This window comes from Eurypyga helias, unplaced genomic scaffold (assembly GCF_000690775.1).
Source record: "Eurypyga helias isolate BGI_N326 unplaced genomic scaffold, ASM69077v1 scaffold9066, whole genome shotgun sequence".
Lineage (NCBI taxonomy): Eukaryota > Metazoa > Chordata > Aves > Eurypygiformes > Eurypygidae > Eurypyga > Eurypyga helias.
The window spans coordinates 75,266-90,540 of record NW_010258537.1 but is presented as its reverse complement, the minus strand read 5'-3'; the positions used below and the strand labels follow the sequence as shown (position 1 = coordinate 90,540).

General features: G+C 44.3%; 1 protein-coding gene across 1 annotated transcript in view; it reads left to right on the top strand.

The window, feature by feature from the left end:
• MAP4K4 (mitogen-activated protein kinase kinase kinase kinase 4) overlaps positions 1 to 15,275 on the top strand; it is an 85,013-nt gene that overhangs the window by 27,947 nt on the left and 41,791 nt on the right. Inside the window, exons 3-10 of the mRNA XM_010154379.1 lie at positions 706 to 816; positions 3,623 to 3,713; positions 5,258 to 5,388; positions 7,677 to 7,731; positions 10,160 to 10,238; positions 12,193 to 12,368; positions 13,057 to 13,129; positions 13,599 to 13,809. Of these exons, the coding sequence (XP_010152681.1) occupies positions 706 to 816; positions 3,623 to 3,713; positions 5,258 to 5,388; positions 7,677 to 7,731; positions 10,160 to 10,238; positions 12,193 to 12,368; positions 13,057 to 13,129; positions 13,599 to 13,809 (927 nt within the window). The remainder of the gene's footprint in view (positions 1 to 705; positions 817 to 3,622; positions 3,714 to 5,257; positions 5,389 to 7,676; positions 7,732 to 10,159; positions 10,239 to 12,192; positions 12,369 to 13,056; positions 13,130 to 13,598; positions 13,810 to 15,275) is intronic.

The following is a 15,275-nucleotide window of genomic DNA, read 5'->3' as shown; positions in this document are numbered from 1 at the left end:
TGGTGCTTGCCTGAACAGATAGATAAGTGAATCACGTAGGCTAATCATGCATCCTTAAAAGGATGGCTGAACCAAGATTTGCTATTAGCAATGGATTTGCTCTTTAAGTAATTTTTTTATTTTCCCTCATTTCCCAGATGGATAGTAACATGTTTCTTGGGAACAAGGGAGATGAGCTGAGCAGTAAGAGTGTGTGGCTGTAAAAAGAAAGCTACTCTTGAGAACTGTACCCATTACATTTCTCATCCCACCTCATCTACACCCCCTAGAGGATTGCAGTTTGGGCTTGAAATGGCAGGGTGCAGGCATCAGTACTTGTTCTCCATAAATAAATGGGAATTAAAGAATAAGATGTATTGCAGTGGTGTGATCAGTTTGATTCCTTCAGCTTTGGATGCGCTCTTACTCCTGTTGCTGCTAATGCGTTTTGCATAGCTGAGCAAATCCAGATTCCCAGCATTAAATTACAGTGATTAAATCAGTCCTTGAAAATGTGGTAACTAATGTGAGACATGTTCCATATATGTCTGACACACACTGGAGACGTTTGGTTTGAATCCATTTTCCAGGCAGAGATGTAAAATAGATGATAATCTCTGCTTCACGAGGGTTTCCCAGATCAATGCTGCAACCTGATTATTTTGCTTCGCTAGACAGCTGGGAACTGTGTTTAATGTCGGTTGTACGCTGATATTTGCTTTGCAGCTTGTTATGGAGTTTTGTGGAGCAGGCTCTATCACAGACCTTGTGAAGAACACGAAAGGGAATACTCTGAAAGAAGACTGGATAGCATATATCTCCAGAGAGATTCTCCGGGTAAGGAAAATAGTCTGCTCCACTTGAAAACACAGAAACAAGTCTTATAGCTTGAGGTTCTGCAAGAAGCTGTTTCTGATCGATCCCGTTAGCCTTGTCACTGCTTGGAGAGTGTGTAGGAGCAGACAGATGTCCGCTCCACATCATTTAATGCAGTGTGAGTTGTACTGTAGTGTAACAGCAGCCTTGCAGAAAATGGCAATTTTTAGTCATGAGAAGCCGCCAGAAGAGCCAGTGACCTTAACCTACTGTAGAAGCTGTGAGACAGTGTCCGTAAGACACCGTTTTTGAGAAGCCTGAGGTTGTAACAGTGTCGTACCACAGCAGGGTGCAGAATGGGCTTTTCCACATGTGCTTCCAGCCGTTTTTCTCTGCTCCTTATCAAGTCTGTGGAGGGAGGGAGTTGTTGGCTGACGCCAGCAGTCGGGATTTCTGTGCTGCGATGCGCTCGCATGACATATATCCCTGCAGTCTGTCTAGGGCAAGCAGCTACGTCCTACGTGGCCGTGCGCTGTGGAGGGCTAGCAGCTGGCGCTGTGAAAAGTCCCTCAGGAAGAGGGATGCCACTTACCAGTTTTTCTAAAACTGAATCTTTAACTAATTACTCTTTGCATTTAATTTCCAGTTGGTACAGTTTAAGTGCTTTTTGAATTGGCATTTGTTTGCTGCGCTAAGTAAATCTGGTATGGTTTTCCTCGTGCTTCTTTGTAAAACAAATTGCCTCCTACCCATACCACTACACAGTGTGTGTGTTCAATTGCCTCATCGTAAATGAAGTTCTGAAGGGCTTTATGTTAAAGGAAACCAGCACTGGCTGCTGCATAAGTCAATGCTGCTGTTGTCTACGTTACACATTTGGTGATTTTTAAGATGGTGAGGGAGAGAGACATACGATTCCGGTCTCTTGCTCTAATTCCAAATGCTAGGAGAGGGTCCAGCTGCTGGCATTTAGACTGGCACATTTTATGAGGAAGAAGAAAAAGTTGAGTATCTACTGATGGTTGTAATTTCAAATCAAATGGATAGCATGCGTTAACATGAGGAAAGCTAACTTCTGCAGGGCTGATCTTACACTTGATTGGAGAACTGAGTGACCTTGGAGGTATTGCATGCTCTCTTGCTTTCACACTAGGTTCTCTTTAGGTAAAGTTGTCAGTCATGCTCACTGAGAAGAGGAAAAAATGATTTACCTCAGAAAAGAATTAGGTGAAAGCTGTTCTCATTCCTGTGAGAGATTTGCCAAAGGAGCCTTAATTGCTTGCTAGCAGGAACTGGAATATCTGGAAAAAAGGAATGCTAACCTCACATGGCAGTGAGACACTGCAAAACTTTGATTAGACACAGTTTGTCAGAGACGGAGGAGAGAGGTTGTGTAACAGAAAATGAGCTGAAGTGCCAGAGATGGGTGCAGGTGGAGACATGGCTGAGGGTCAAACCGGCAGATCCCTGTGTGGTTCAGGGGCCTGGGGACTGCAGGAGAATGGAGACATGCCCCTCTGTCTCCTCCCAGCCCTTCACAAACCCAGATGTGATTTTTCAGTAAGGTTATAGACGGTACTCTGGAGAGAACAGATGATTATCTCTCTGGCTGAGTCGGCATAGCAGAAGGCTTAAAAAAGTATCCTGTGTGAAGCTGTGGAAACGCTTTCATTCCTGTGAAAAATAAGACCACACTTAGAATTAGCAGCCAGCAAAGGGTCTCAGGGACATCAGCCCTTCACTTGATTTGCTTGTGACATGCATGGGGAGGAGCTGTGGACGGTGGGGGGTTTTTGTCATGCTCATTAACTGTTTTAAAAAAAGAAAATAGCCCAATGGTTATGTAGGCAAACTGGTAAATGATCATTTAATGAAGAACATGTGTTAGGAAATATTTCTCTACAGCAACCACTACTCTCTTAACCTCTTGCAGCTGTAAAGGTTCTATTTCTTTATTTTTCATAAAACATTAAAAGCCGATGAGGGCAACGCGAGCAGGCAAGACGATCCCATCGGAGACTACAATTTTCCGAGCAGAGAGCTGAGGAGAAACCAAAATACAGGCAGTTGCTAAGAGGGTTGCCTGTTGTTCTCCCAATTACATTAGAGAGTAAAATGCAACATATGTCTTCCCCAGCCCTCCCTCCACATGGCTAACGCTTTGGGGCATGCATCCAGGTGCTGTCTCAACAAAAAGCACCGTATGCCAGGAGGTTTTGTTTCCGTTGGAAAGTATATAATGCTTGTGCTTTTTGGTTTTTTCTTTGGTTTTCTTCTGCATTTTTTTTTTCCTGAGGAACAATTATCTGGCTTCGTATTTATGGAGAGAACTGCGGCTTTTGCAGCAAAGCTTTTCTTTGTTGTCAGTCGTCCCTCGCCCTCAGACATAACTGCCAGTCCATCACCCTCCCGCCCCCTTCTTGGGGGTGCATATGCATGCTGATGCTGCCTCCTTTCTCCCTCCGGACTAAATTCAGGGTGACCCTCTGTGTGTCAGTGACGTACACAGACGCTGATGTCATTTACAATGTCATTGCATGGAGCCTTTCTGGGAACTGAACTTTCTTCACGCAACAGCTGAGAGGTGTTTGCAGAGTGCAGATGTTCGGCTGTATTTAGGTACAACATGTGTGTGATGTGGGGCCTGTGCCCCTGCTCCGTTAGCAAAAGCTGTGTGGGTGGTGTGCTGCCCGTGGGTCCCATTGCGCCCAGCTGCTGAGCAAGATCCCAAGACCCATTGCTATGGGCTTTGGGGGTGCTGGATATGGGTAGTCTGTTGCTAAGCCCGGAGCTTAATTCTGAATGTCCTCTCCTCTTCTTAATGCAGGGGTTGGCACATCTTCATGCCCACCATGTGATACACAGGGATATCAAAGGGCAAAATGTGTTGTTAACAGAGAACGCAGAAGTGAAACTTGGTAAGTAGGTGCCCAAGTCCACTTCCTCCTTCATTCAGCCCTCGGTGTTCAGATGTTCCCAAATTGATCTTATCCTCTGGGAGCCCTGCAACATGTTCTGTGGCATGTGCACTCTGCCACTGCCCCCCATGTGAATAGAGATCCCCCCCCCTCCTGCTTCAGGAGGGTGACATGCATTTCATTAGAAGATGTTGCAGGGGGGTTGGAACTAGATGATCTTTAAGGTCCCTTCCCACTCAAACCATTCTGTGATTGTGTGTTGGCTTTCATGCTGGAATTGCTGAGGAATCGCTTTTTGCCCCCCTCACCGAGCTGTGTGTGACTTGTGTTGGTTGTGATTCTCTTTATTCTGGACTTGGGAAGTGACAGGAGTCACTCTTTTATTTGGCTTTAATTAAAATAGCACCTGCTGTGCAGGTTCTGGACACAAAAATACGATCTGGACAGCACACTCGAGGGAGCTGTGGCATCAAGTTCAAAACGCAGTTCCAGCTCTGGCGTGCCTGCCAAAAACCATCCTCCTCCCTGGCCTCTTCTCTCCGTTCCAAGTGGACAAACTCTTATTTTTTTCCTTCTCTCTAATCTGTCTCTTCCACTTACCGCACACTTTAACCTTCTGTGTTTGTATCACGCTACACTCGCCACCTTTTTTTGCTTAAATATAGAGCCATGCTGAAGCCCTCCCACCCAGCCCACATCCCTTCTGTTTTGCATTACACCTTCCTGCAGCACGAGGCATAGGAAGATGTCCCGGCTGCTGGAGGAGGAAGCTCTCGGGAAAGCTTCCCTTCTTTTGGTCCAAAGTGGAGCATGGTAGCTCCCAAACCGTTGCTCCCACCCAGGAGCACTCGTCATGTCGGGGCTGCTCAGGTGACGGATGCAGTGAAGCTGATGCAGCCCTCCTAGCGCAGATGCAGTTACTGGTGTAGAAAGGCATCTATCACTGTCGGCATGAGCGGGGAGCGCTGGAGGGAAGAAAACACCCTTGTAATGCAATTGCCCTGTAATGAACTGGGCATCTCTTCCGCAACCCGTGTGCATGTGTGCCCAAAGTTAGTGCACAGAGCGATTTGCTGAGCAACGGATTATTTTTGCTCTCTGATTTTAGAGCAGAAAAGGTGGACAGCTGAAAAGGAGACGTGTTCACATGTGTGGTTTTCCCATAGCGTGAGAGGTACCTTTGGGAAGCAGCTCCCTCTGTACAGCCAAAGTAGTTGGCTTCACCATTTGGGAAGGGGATAGCCCTTCCCCAGCCTCCCCGGGCAGTATTTTTGCAGCTGTATGCCCCCTTCTGTGCAAGTAGGCCCGGGAGAGGTGCAGGAGGGGTGTTTGTACACTGCCGTGTCTACTGATGCTTGTGGCCCAAGAAAGTTGCGTGGGAAGCACGAGGGCTTGGCTGCCTCGGTGTTAATCATCATATTTCTCCTCAGCATTGGTCTTCCCACGTGGAACATCCACAGGGTTTTATTTCCAAATCACCTTACAGAAGTAACACTGCATTGTTTTTCCCCTCTTATTTTATTTTACTCTTTTCCCACCCGCAGTGGATTTTGGTGTGAGCGCTCAGCTGGACAGGACAGTTGGCAGGAGAAACACTTTTATTGGAACTCCGTACTGGATGGCTCCAGAAGTTATTGCCTGTGATGAAAATCCAGATGCTACGTATGATTACAGAGTAAGAGATTTCTGTTCACAGAAAAAAAACCCACCCCAACATTCAAAAACCCTATGCTTACAATATGAACATTCATGAACGATGGCGTTTTTTGAGACTTCGTGTGCTTTGTAGGGGTAATATTACTGTGCAGGTATATTCTTACTAGGGAAGGGCAAGGTATGGGTCGCTGCCCAATTGTGACCTTTAACAGTTGCCATTACTTGTATTATCATAGCTTTGAGACATGAGGAGTAGGACTTCAGCAGTGTGCTTCTAGGTGCTCAGAGGAAGGTTAAAAAGAGTTTAACTGAAAACACTCGTGTTCTCAATTTGTATGATGATTGTACTTTAAATTGTGTTAGACTATGTCCCAGTTATTGTAGTAACCCAGAACAATGCATTTTAGGTGTTGCCTTAAATAGAACCACCGCCTGGAGAGCCAGTGAGGTACAGCAGGATCTCTTTAAACTGGGCCTGTTCTTGATTTCAAGATACATATACATGTTGATAAAAATTTATCCATCACAACATTTCTCAGCAAAGATAATTTTTTACATAGTTTTCTGCAAATTGAAGGCTTAATTACTGCAGAACCATAATCGGCTTGATGGTATTTGCACTGCCCTTAGGAATACTATGTATGTGTATTTAAATTTCTCTAGTGAAAGCATCTTGTAATCTTCAAAGTTCTTCTCAGCTTGCTAATGAAAATACAAGGAAAGAAAAAATGTGAAAATATGCTTTAAAAAAAAATCTTCACTTAGATTAATGCATTTGTTCCAACTTTTAACCAAGAAGGGCAACAAAAGACACCAGAAAGCCTGTGAATAAGGCCTTACAGTGAATTTTAGAGCTGAATATTGATTATATCAATTTGCTGAGATTGATAGTGGTGTTAGCTGTCAGTATGTTCATGTATGTCTAAAGCTATTAAACAACTAGGATTATTTGAATTGGTGGTTTTTGTGCCTTTTGACTAAGATCGATTAGATTGATCCTATTTCTCTTGATTTAATAGCCTTTTACATCCATCAGCTCATTGTACTAAAGATAATGTTTTATGTCTTTGCAGATGGAGTTTCTAGGAAAGAAGGGTGGCTATTAAATGATTTAATAAAGGAGGAAAAACTCTCTGCAATATTTGTTAGTGTAGTAGGGATGTGAAAAATAACTTCTCCTGCCTCTGAAAACACTTATTTATTGTTCCTGGTGGAGCTTGTAAGGCTCTCTCCCTTCAGAAATTCATGGTTGAAAGATTTTATAAGATCATGAGGCTGTTCAGTTTAGCTTAAATGGCTGGATTGGACCAAGAGAAAAAGATAGCCTTGCTGGGTCTGAAAATGCAGTTGTTAGAAATGCTTCTCTGCTTGTAGAAGAGCTTACTTGCTCATCAGTTTCGACTAATACTTTTGAAGAGTCATCGTTGCGACCAGAAGTGAAGACTGCTTTGCTCAAAACCAGCTCGATTCTGGCTGCCTCCTCCAGTGTTTTGCCCCTTAAGCCGCGGCAGCCTCTGGAGTTGGTTCCTCACCAGGACATTTCCAGCTCTGGCTTGTGTTTGACCCTCCTGGCTCTTGCTCAGGCTCTTCCTAGTCAGGAACGCTGTCCAGAGGTGGCACCTTGAAAGGCTCCCACTGGAGGGCTCTTGTTCCGTAATGCTTCAAGCAAAGCGGAGATGGTAGGGAAGGAGCATTTGCTTTGGCTCCAGGCAACGTGTCCAGCAGAGGCTTCTTGTAATTTTAGCAGCAGTGGCTGTTCCCCAGTATAAAGCTGTTTCTTGATTATTGGGACTAGAAAAACTTCAGGGCTGGGTGTATTCCACTAATCTGTATTTGTTTACTGGCTGGTTTAGACACTGTAAAAGACCAGCCAGGCTTTGGTTTCTCCTCCTGCAGTGTTTAGGGTCTTTCATGTTTAGGGTCCATCTTTTATTTGGGGGAATGAGCGCTGTGTTTTCTGTGAATGTACTACAGGAAAATGTTCAATCCTTTGTAAACAAAGGAATATCGAAAAACCTGTTGTTTCAGAGGCTTGGATTTTGGGCAAATAGATTTTTCATTGTCATAATGTGAACATGTTTTTATGTGCTATTAGAAAGGGCTGTTTGCATACTCTGTGTGAAATGGTGCATGCACATACACGTATTGTATGACAAGTAGGATTTTGTGCTACTGTAGCTTATATTATTTAAATAGCCGTGGTATTTGGTTTCAGTCTCACCTACGGGGCCTCTGTAAATAGTACTCTCTTACTGTCTGAATGGGTAAATCCACCTCCTAACATATGGTCTCTCTCTTCTCATGCAGAGTGACCTTTGGTCGTGCGGCATTACAGCCATAGAGATGGCAGAAGGAGCTCCCCGTAAGTGATACGTGTGCTTCTCCAGTGGGGTGATTAAGACTGAAACGTATACTTGGGAGATGCTGGTTGTAATCTAAGCCTAGTTTTGAGGTTTCTGAAAGTATCCTCATGTTATTTCTGTTCTCTTTGGTTTTGCCTGCCCTATAAATATAAAATCCCATAAATAGCAATGCTTTCGATAAAGATAGGATGGTGTTTAGGCACTACAGTGCACACTGCGACAATTTAATTTCTATAGCAGGAATATTTGGATGCTAATCGAGCATCAGACTTCCTTCCTATGGGTAGTATATTGTGTTTTGGAGTTGTCTCCCAAGTTCTGTATGGCCTGGCCTAGGATGCTGAAGTGTCAGCTGGGGAGAGGGGCAGTGGAGCCTCAAGAAAATCGACCTTAATGAAAAAAGCATCTGTAGCCAATTGTTTCTGTGTTGGCTTTCCGTCGGTCTGGGTAATGCTAACATTGCTTCTCCTTTTGTTCCCACTTGTCGGTGGGTGGTGTTCATCTTCCTTAGCAGTCGCATGGCTTAAACTGTAAATCCGTCTTCAACACAGAATATTGAATGTAATGCTCCCTGCCTGAGAATACTCATCAGCTGATAGGGGTATTTTTGAGACAGAAAACTGGAAATCAAAAATGCACAACTTTTTATAGCTTATTTTCCCCTCTCATACTTATTTTTTCTGAATATCAAGGCAAACAGCAGTTAAGTGTGAGGAAGTCAGAACGATTTAAAAAGAAATTAGGCATGACGTTTTGCTTTTCAGTGATAATTTTTATGAGAAACTATATTGAACTAGCACATATGCTTAACCCCCAACCCCAACTGGAGTTCCGTACTTAAAATATAACAGCCTAAGGTACCTAAGAGTAAGTTAATTAATTTTTTTCCCTTTTTTTAACATAAACAACCATGACACCACAGCCGAGCTTGAAACCTCTGTATTTGAAATAATAATGTTGAAATGAATTATTGATATTTTCCTAGCTAAAAACCTGGTAATTTCATTCTAGCCACTGCCTGATTTTGTTGCTGTTGTTAATGTAAGATTCATAAATCGAAGCGCAGTGCTCTTGTTTTGATTTATGTTTTAGGATTTCTGATGGTTTGAGGGTTTGGGTTTTTTTAATTTCTTGATTCAACGTTTGCATGAATGCCCACGTGAGAGCTGCTCCCAGGACACCTCAGCCAGCGCTGTGTTAACAACGACTGAGCTACCACTTGACCTCCTTTTTGCTGTACCTTTTTGTTCAGTGCCTTGGGTTGCCTGGGTGGCTTTCAATTAGAAGCTGTGCCTGTGGGTTTTCTAAGCCTGGAATTGGACAATAATATTTTTTCATTTCCAAACTGAAGCAGAGCTTGACCCCCCGCTTTGTGTGGAAGCACAAGAGGGGCGTTTGAGAAGGAAGCAAATGTCCAACATAAACACTGAACAGCTCTTACCTTGGTTGGCCCTCTGGCATGTGGGCTCTGCCGCCTCCTCCAGTGGCACCTGAAGAGTCCGTCTCTAAGCTTAGTGGTCTGATGAGCTTCACAGACATACAAGAGTCTTCCCTGCCAAGGTTGTGGTGCCCTATCTCTGAATACTGAGGCCTCTTCACATCAGTCTGTTTCTCCTGAATTTCTGCTGTGTGGAACATGTTACCCCTTCCCACAGTGAGCATTCAGGCTGAGACTGATGGTGCAAGAGGCCAAGCATAGGAAGAGGTAAAACCAGAGGATTTGCCTCTAGCATCCTTTTTTGGGCGGCCCCCCTCCCTGCTCCCTTGTTTCCCTGTGTGGGATCTGCTGTGGTTCTTTGCTCTGGAGCAGGAGGAAAGGCTGTCCTTGATGGATTCCCACTAAGTGTCCACTGAAACCAAGAGGACTTCTTTTTGTCAAAAGTCGTTGGGTCTGCATTTCAGGTCTGCAGGGATTGCTTTTTCTGATCCAGACTCTTGCATGCTTCAGAACCATCAGGCCTTGGAATATAGAAAAGCACCCAAGTCTGGAGCGTAAAAATAGGCATCCTGCCTTAATTGTCTGTTTAATGGGAGAGGAGGGCAGGTGGAGTGAAGTTTGTATGAAACAGTAACTGTGTCATTCTTCCCTTCTGCCATCATCTTCTCCCACTGTTTTATTGACCAGGACATAGGTTAGATTACTTGGGGCTGGAGGAGGGCTGTGCACAGATGTTCCCATCATGCTGGAGTCTGGAGGTTAATCCGTGCCTCGACCTTTTTCTCTTTTCTGCAGCCGCCTTGGCACGTTTTGCTATGGAGTTGTTGTCATTTCAGGCTAATTTCATTTAGTTGTGTTGCTTTCGGCATCAGCTGTGTGCACAGTCGGGCTGGTGGGAATGGTTGTGGAAGCTGAAGCTGTGGTATTGACGGAGAGCAACTGAGCCAACATCTGTATGTTTCTGTTTGGTTTTGTTTTCTTTCCTTCAGCGCTTTGTGACATGCATCCCATGAGGGCCCTCTTTCTGATACCCAGGAATCCTCCCCCACGGTTGAAATCCAAGAAATGGTATGTATAAGTTATCTCTTGGTTGGAGCCCCTTTTGTAGCGCGATGCTTTCGCACGTCTCATTGCACGCAGTTTGGTTACCGCTTCCACAGAACTGTAAAGCAGTTTCAGTTAGCAAACGTCACTCTGTTGTTACCTTCTGTGCCACTGAATCAAAGCATGAGGCAAAAAGCGTGTGTTGTTATTTAGTTCTGTTTGTCCCAGGGAGTTTTTATCTCTAATTGTGTGAAAAGCTTTTTTTTTTTTCCTTGACGGAGCAGCATCTGTATTAAGGTGACAAATGGATCTATATTTTAAAAAATAAACTCCCGCAGCACTCCTAAATGCAGTATGTTTTCTCAGATGTATCGTAACACAGAAACCGAACAGTACTATAGTGTTCTACTTGCTAAGTTGAAAGGAGCTATTAAAACTAATGAAGGCTTTTACTATAATTATTGTAAACGATTGGAATTGAGTGTGCGCTTCTCGCCAGCTGAGAAGAATCCATTAGTATCGGAGGATTTCCTCCCAGTTACTGGTTACAACTGGCATGTATGAAACAAAAATACTCCCTAGAAAGAGGTTTCTTATAGATTGAATGTGATCACAGGATGCTGTGATCCTGTCAACATAATGAAGTGATTTAACTACCTATTCAATATCATTGTAATATGAACTTGGCTTGCTTGCTGGGCTTGGTCTTTGCCTGGGTTGACTTACTTACGAACTTGTACTGTCAAGGCATCCCTCTCCCCCTCTCATACCTGCTTTCTGCATGTTGAAGGAATAGAGGTGCATAGACAGTATTTGCATAGGCCTTTCATTAACTTTTTTATTCACAATAATAACTCTTGAAGTGTGAGCAATAAAAAAACCCCAACAAAATTACCTTGAATTCCACCTCAGATTACAGCAGGAAAGTGAAGTGATGGACAGAAACCGTTGTTGTTTTTACACTTATCCATGTAGTGCAGGTGTTTTCCGCCCAAGCACAGGAGCAGAATGAGCGCACCTAGCAATCGACAAGGGACTCTGGCCACAGCCGGTGCTGCTGGGTGATAGTGTGCTCGGTGGCAGGTTATGAGAAGATAAGCCAAATGATGAAAAATGCAGTTTTGAGTATTTCTGTTATTGGTGTTTTGCAAGATGGCTTGTTTGGTGACTTCTCTCTGGTGCCATCCTCTTTCAAGAGTTCAGCTGAAGTGCAAATTTAGGAAGGGGGTGCTCCAGCCTAGCTAACTCCCATATGCTGTCACCTCATGCAGTGTGCAGGAGGAACGCAGTTCAGTTCATGCCCTTAAATTGCGTCGGTGAGAATCGGACCCCAGGTGCCTGTGTTGAACAGACAACACTGTTTGACACCTGCCTGTTGTTCTATGAGGTTTTTTTTGTGTGTGGCTCTTCGGGTAAAAAATGAAAGAATCCTAAATTCTCGCAGACCGATCTCAATGAGCCCAGGTGCTTAAAAGCAGCGCGGTGCTGCTTGTGTCGGGGGAATGTTGGCGGCAGTTTGTGCGGCTTTTGGTGCTGTTCTGGAGCAGACATGCTCTTAGATAGCACGGGCAGGTGGAGACACACCAGAGCTGCCCTGCCCGTGCTCCAAGCAAGCTGGATGCTGCCCAGCTCGGGCCCAGAAGCAGCAGAGCTGGGTTTGCATGATTTGCCTTCACTAACAGGTCCTGTCTTTCAGGGCAATTATGCCTGCGAGAGAGGGCACCTCGCTGTGAGGTTGTGCCTAAGCGCTGCTGGTATGTGGGTATCACCGTGTGTCCATCCAGCCCAGTGCTCAGCTGGAGCACACTCAGCTCTGCTTATGAGACACGCTTGCAGACAGCACTTGTACTATCATCCTCTGGGACCTGACGCTCTTTGAGAAAAGGAATTAGACTTTGAGGAAGAACAGAAAAAGTGTTTGAGCTGAGTTCTACCTGTGATCTTATTTTGTTTTTTTATTCCCTCCCTGCTTTCTCAGGTCAAAAAAGTTTTTCAGCTTTATAGAAGGTTGTCTAGTGAAGAATTACATGCAGCGACCTTCTACAGAACAACTCTTGAAGCATCCCTTTATACGTGACCAACCAAATGAAAGGCAAGTCCGAATCCAGCTTAAGGACCATATAGACAGGACGAGGAAGAAGAGAGGGGAGAAAGGTATGCAGCTTCTAAAAATCAAGTATTGCAGCTTGATAAAAACCCATATTTTTGTCCTGCTTTGTATTCTAAATCCCCACCTCTAGAAAGGCTCCAAACCACTGGAACCCTTGAAAGGTTCTTTTTTTGATTCAGATTTTGACTGTCAGCAGGCTTTTAGGTTTTGTTCTGTCTTCTACAGAGAAAGTATCAATGTCAAGTGTATTATTTTCAGATATGTTAAATTTACTTGCTTCTGGGCCACTGCCTCTTCCATACAAGCATTAAACAGTATTTAGGAGGATATTGGCATATATGGCTTTCCCTTTTTTGGTCTGTGGTAGGTTCATTCCTGGAGTGGTGCCATAAATCAGACTCGCAGGAAATAACCCATCACAAGAGCTATGAAGCAAATATCTTGGGCACCGTGTTCTCTTTATTCAGGTGGTGCCGAGGTTCTCCAGGTGTCTTGTCTTACTTATAAAATCTGGTGTCGCTCAGCGAATTTGCTGAAAGTCTGTTGCAAAGCATTCTGCTGCTTTACAAGTGTGGGAGTGCGGGCTTGTATATGCAGAATGAGTTGTAGGGTCTGTGATAGAGCTCCTCACTGAAGGTGATGGGATTCAGTTCACTAATACGCTGCTGCAACTCCCCACTGTCCTAAAATTAAAGATAAGCACTGTCTAGGCCTTTGTTTTTTTCCCATTAGATGAGACAGAGTATGAATATAGTGGAAGTGAAGAGGAAGAGGAGGAAGTGCCTGAACAAGAAGGAGAGCCAAGGTAATAATTGCTTTTGGGAGGGCTCTGGGCAGTCCGTGCCAAGTAAGTCTGAATGTGCGTGACTATAAATCAGGAGCACGTGAAATTTCTGTCTCTGATTAAGTGCACGCAGAAGCCACACAAACCACCCAAAGGGTTTGAATACCTATTCTGTGACTGCTAAAGGTTTTAAAGCTCCCCCTTGTATGGCTTAGAGCCAGTGAGCTGTGGATGGAGAGAGATTTATGGCAAATAGGGTTGGTCAGGGGCTCCACAATGTCAGAGTTGGTCCGTATTTTGCTTGGCCTCATTTCACGCCTTCCACCGAGAGCATGTATTTGACATGCATCCAGTGTCTTTGCTCTGAAAGAAGTGAGATTAAAATTTAACATCATGCTATATTTTATTAATGTTCCCCTGCTTTGGAAAAGGTATTTAATGGCCCATCAGGCTTTATCGTACGGGAGGCTTTAACTTTCTCTTGTTGCAGTTCCATTGTCAATGTGCCTGGAGAATCAACCCTCCGACGTGATTTCCTGAGGCTGCAGCAGGAAAACAAGGAACGGTCCGAGGCCCTTCGGAGGCAGCAGCTGCTGCAGGAGCAGCAGCTCCGCGAGCAGGAGGAATACAAGAGGCAGCTGCTGGCAGAGAGGCAGAAGCGTATCGAGCAGCAGAAGGAGCAAAGGAGGCGGCTAGAAGAGGTAGAGACAGCAGGCTGGAGCTCGGGGAGCATAAAAGCCCTTCTTCCGCTTGTGTTTCCCATTCCCACACCTGTTGAAAAAGAGTTCCCTGTAGCACCAGCACATCTCGGGAAAGAAAACAACATGTTCAAATCCGCTGGCAAACATAGAGCAAAGCACCAAAATCCATGTCTGTCTACTTGAATATGAGCTGTTTTCCAAAGCATTTGAATATCCAGTAGCTCCTACGGAGGCAACAGGAGCCAAAGCTGGGTTGTTTGAAGGTATTTGGAGGGAAGCTGGGTCTTGGTCTCTGTCCAAAGAAGAAGCAACATGTCTAGACTAGGTAGCTGTAAAGAAGGGGAGACATTAATTATTCCCAGATGGATTTTTATTTTTTTTTTTAAAGTGGGCAGTGCCTCAAGATTACTTTTTTTGGGGCCATGACATGCTTCAAATTTCCCTTTAAAGCGTTCTCAAACATCTGTGTTTGGCATTTGTTCATGGTAGGTAGAAGCCTGGCTTTTTATGTATTACTTTCTCATGCACAGTAGCGTAATGAGTAAAAGCCACCTAGGTTTATTAAAAAAGGTTACTAAATCAGTGCTAAAATTATAATTCTGCAAAAATAACAAATATATAAATCATACTTTTGTGATACGGTAAGTGTGCAAATTGCGTGCGCTGCCTGAAGATAAAAGAAACGGAGTGTGTACGTACTATACTGTTCTGTCATACTTTTCACCTCCTCGGGTCTCGTGTGCGTTTATATGTGTATGTATGCAGATGGAATATGCAGCGTGAGCTTCAGAGGTAGGAGGAATCCAAAACAGTTCTTCAGGCCAGAGCTGGGTATGACACAGAGCTGAAGTGAAACCGATCCTCTGGCTCCTCAGGAAGTGCAGGGTCAAATTCCAGTCGTCCTTAAATGACCTCTTGCTTGAGTCGCTGTTTCAACCATTCACATAGTGATGATGGAAAAACTACACCCAGTCTGGTTTTCCAAATCCTGGTAATGTTTAAGGAGGACGCAACCAGGACCAAATGTTGATTTGCATCCTGTGACGTGTTTACGTAACAATACAAAATTCCACATAGCTTTCCAGGTCACATTATCCCTCTTTTTTCAATGCACAAGTGAATTTAGTGCTGCTGTAAGGAGGGTTTGGTAGCAAAGTCCCAGCCACACATGGAGCCAGGAGGAGGGACAACGGGGAGGCATATAAACTCCCTTTCTCTTCACTTTCTTCCCCACCCTTCTGAGATAGCCAAGATAAACATCGTAGCTCTTCCAACTGTTTTTAGACTCTGGCTCTGTAGCGATTTTGTGGGAGGAGCAGATAATAAAAAGAGGCTAGGAAAAGAGAGCATGGGACAATATGAAAATAAAATGCTTTATTGATACTGTCAAAGGTGGAGAAAAGTTGAGACACCACTTGGCCTCTAAAATGTTGCTTAGTATGGGAATTGGTTAGTTCTTTTAAATG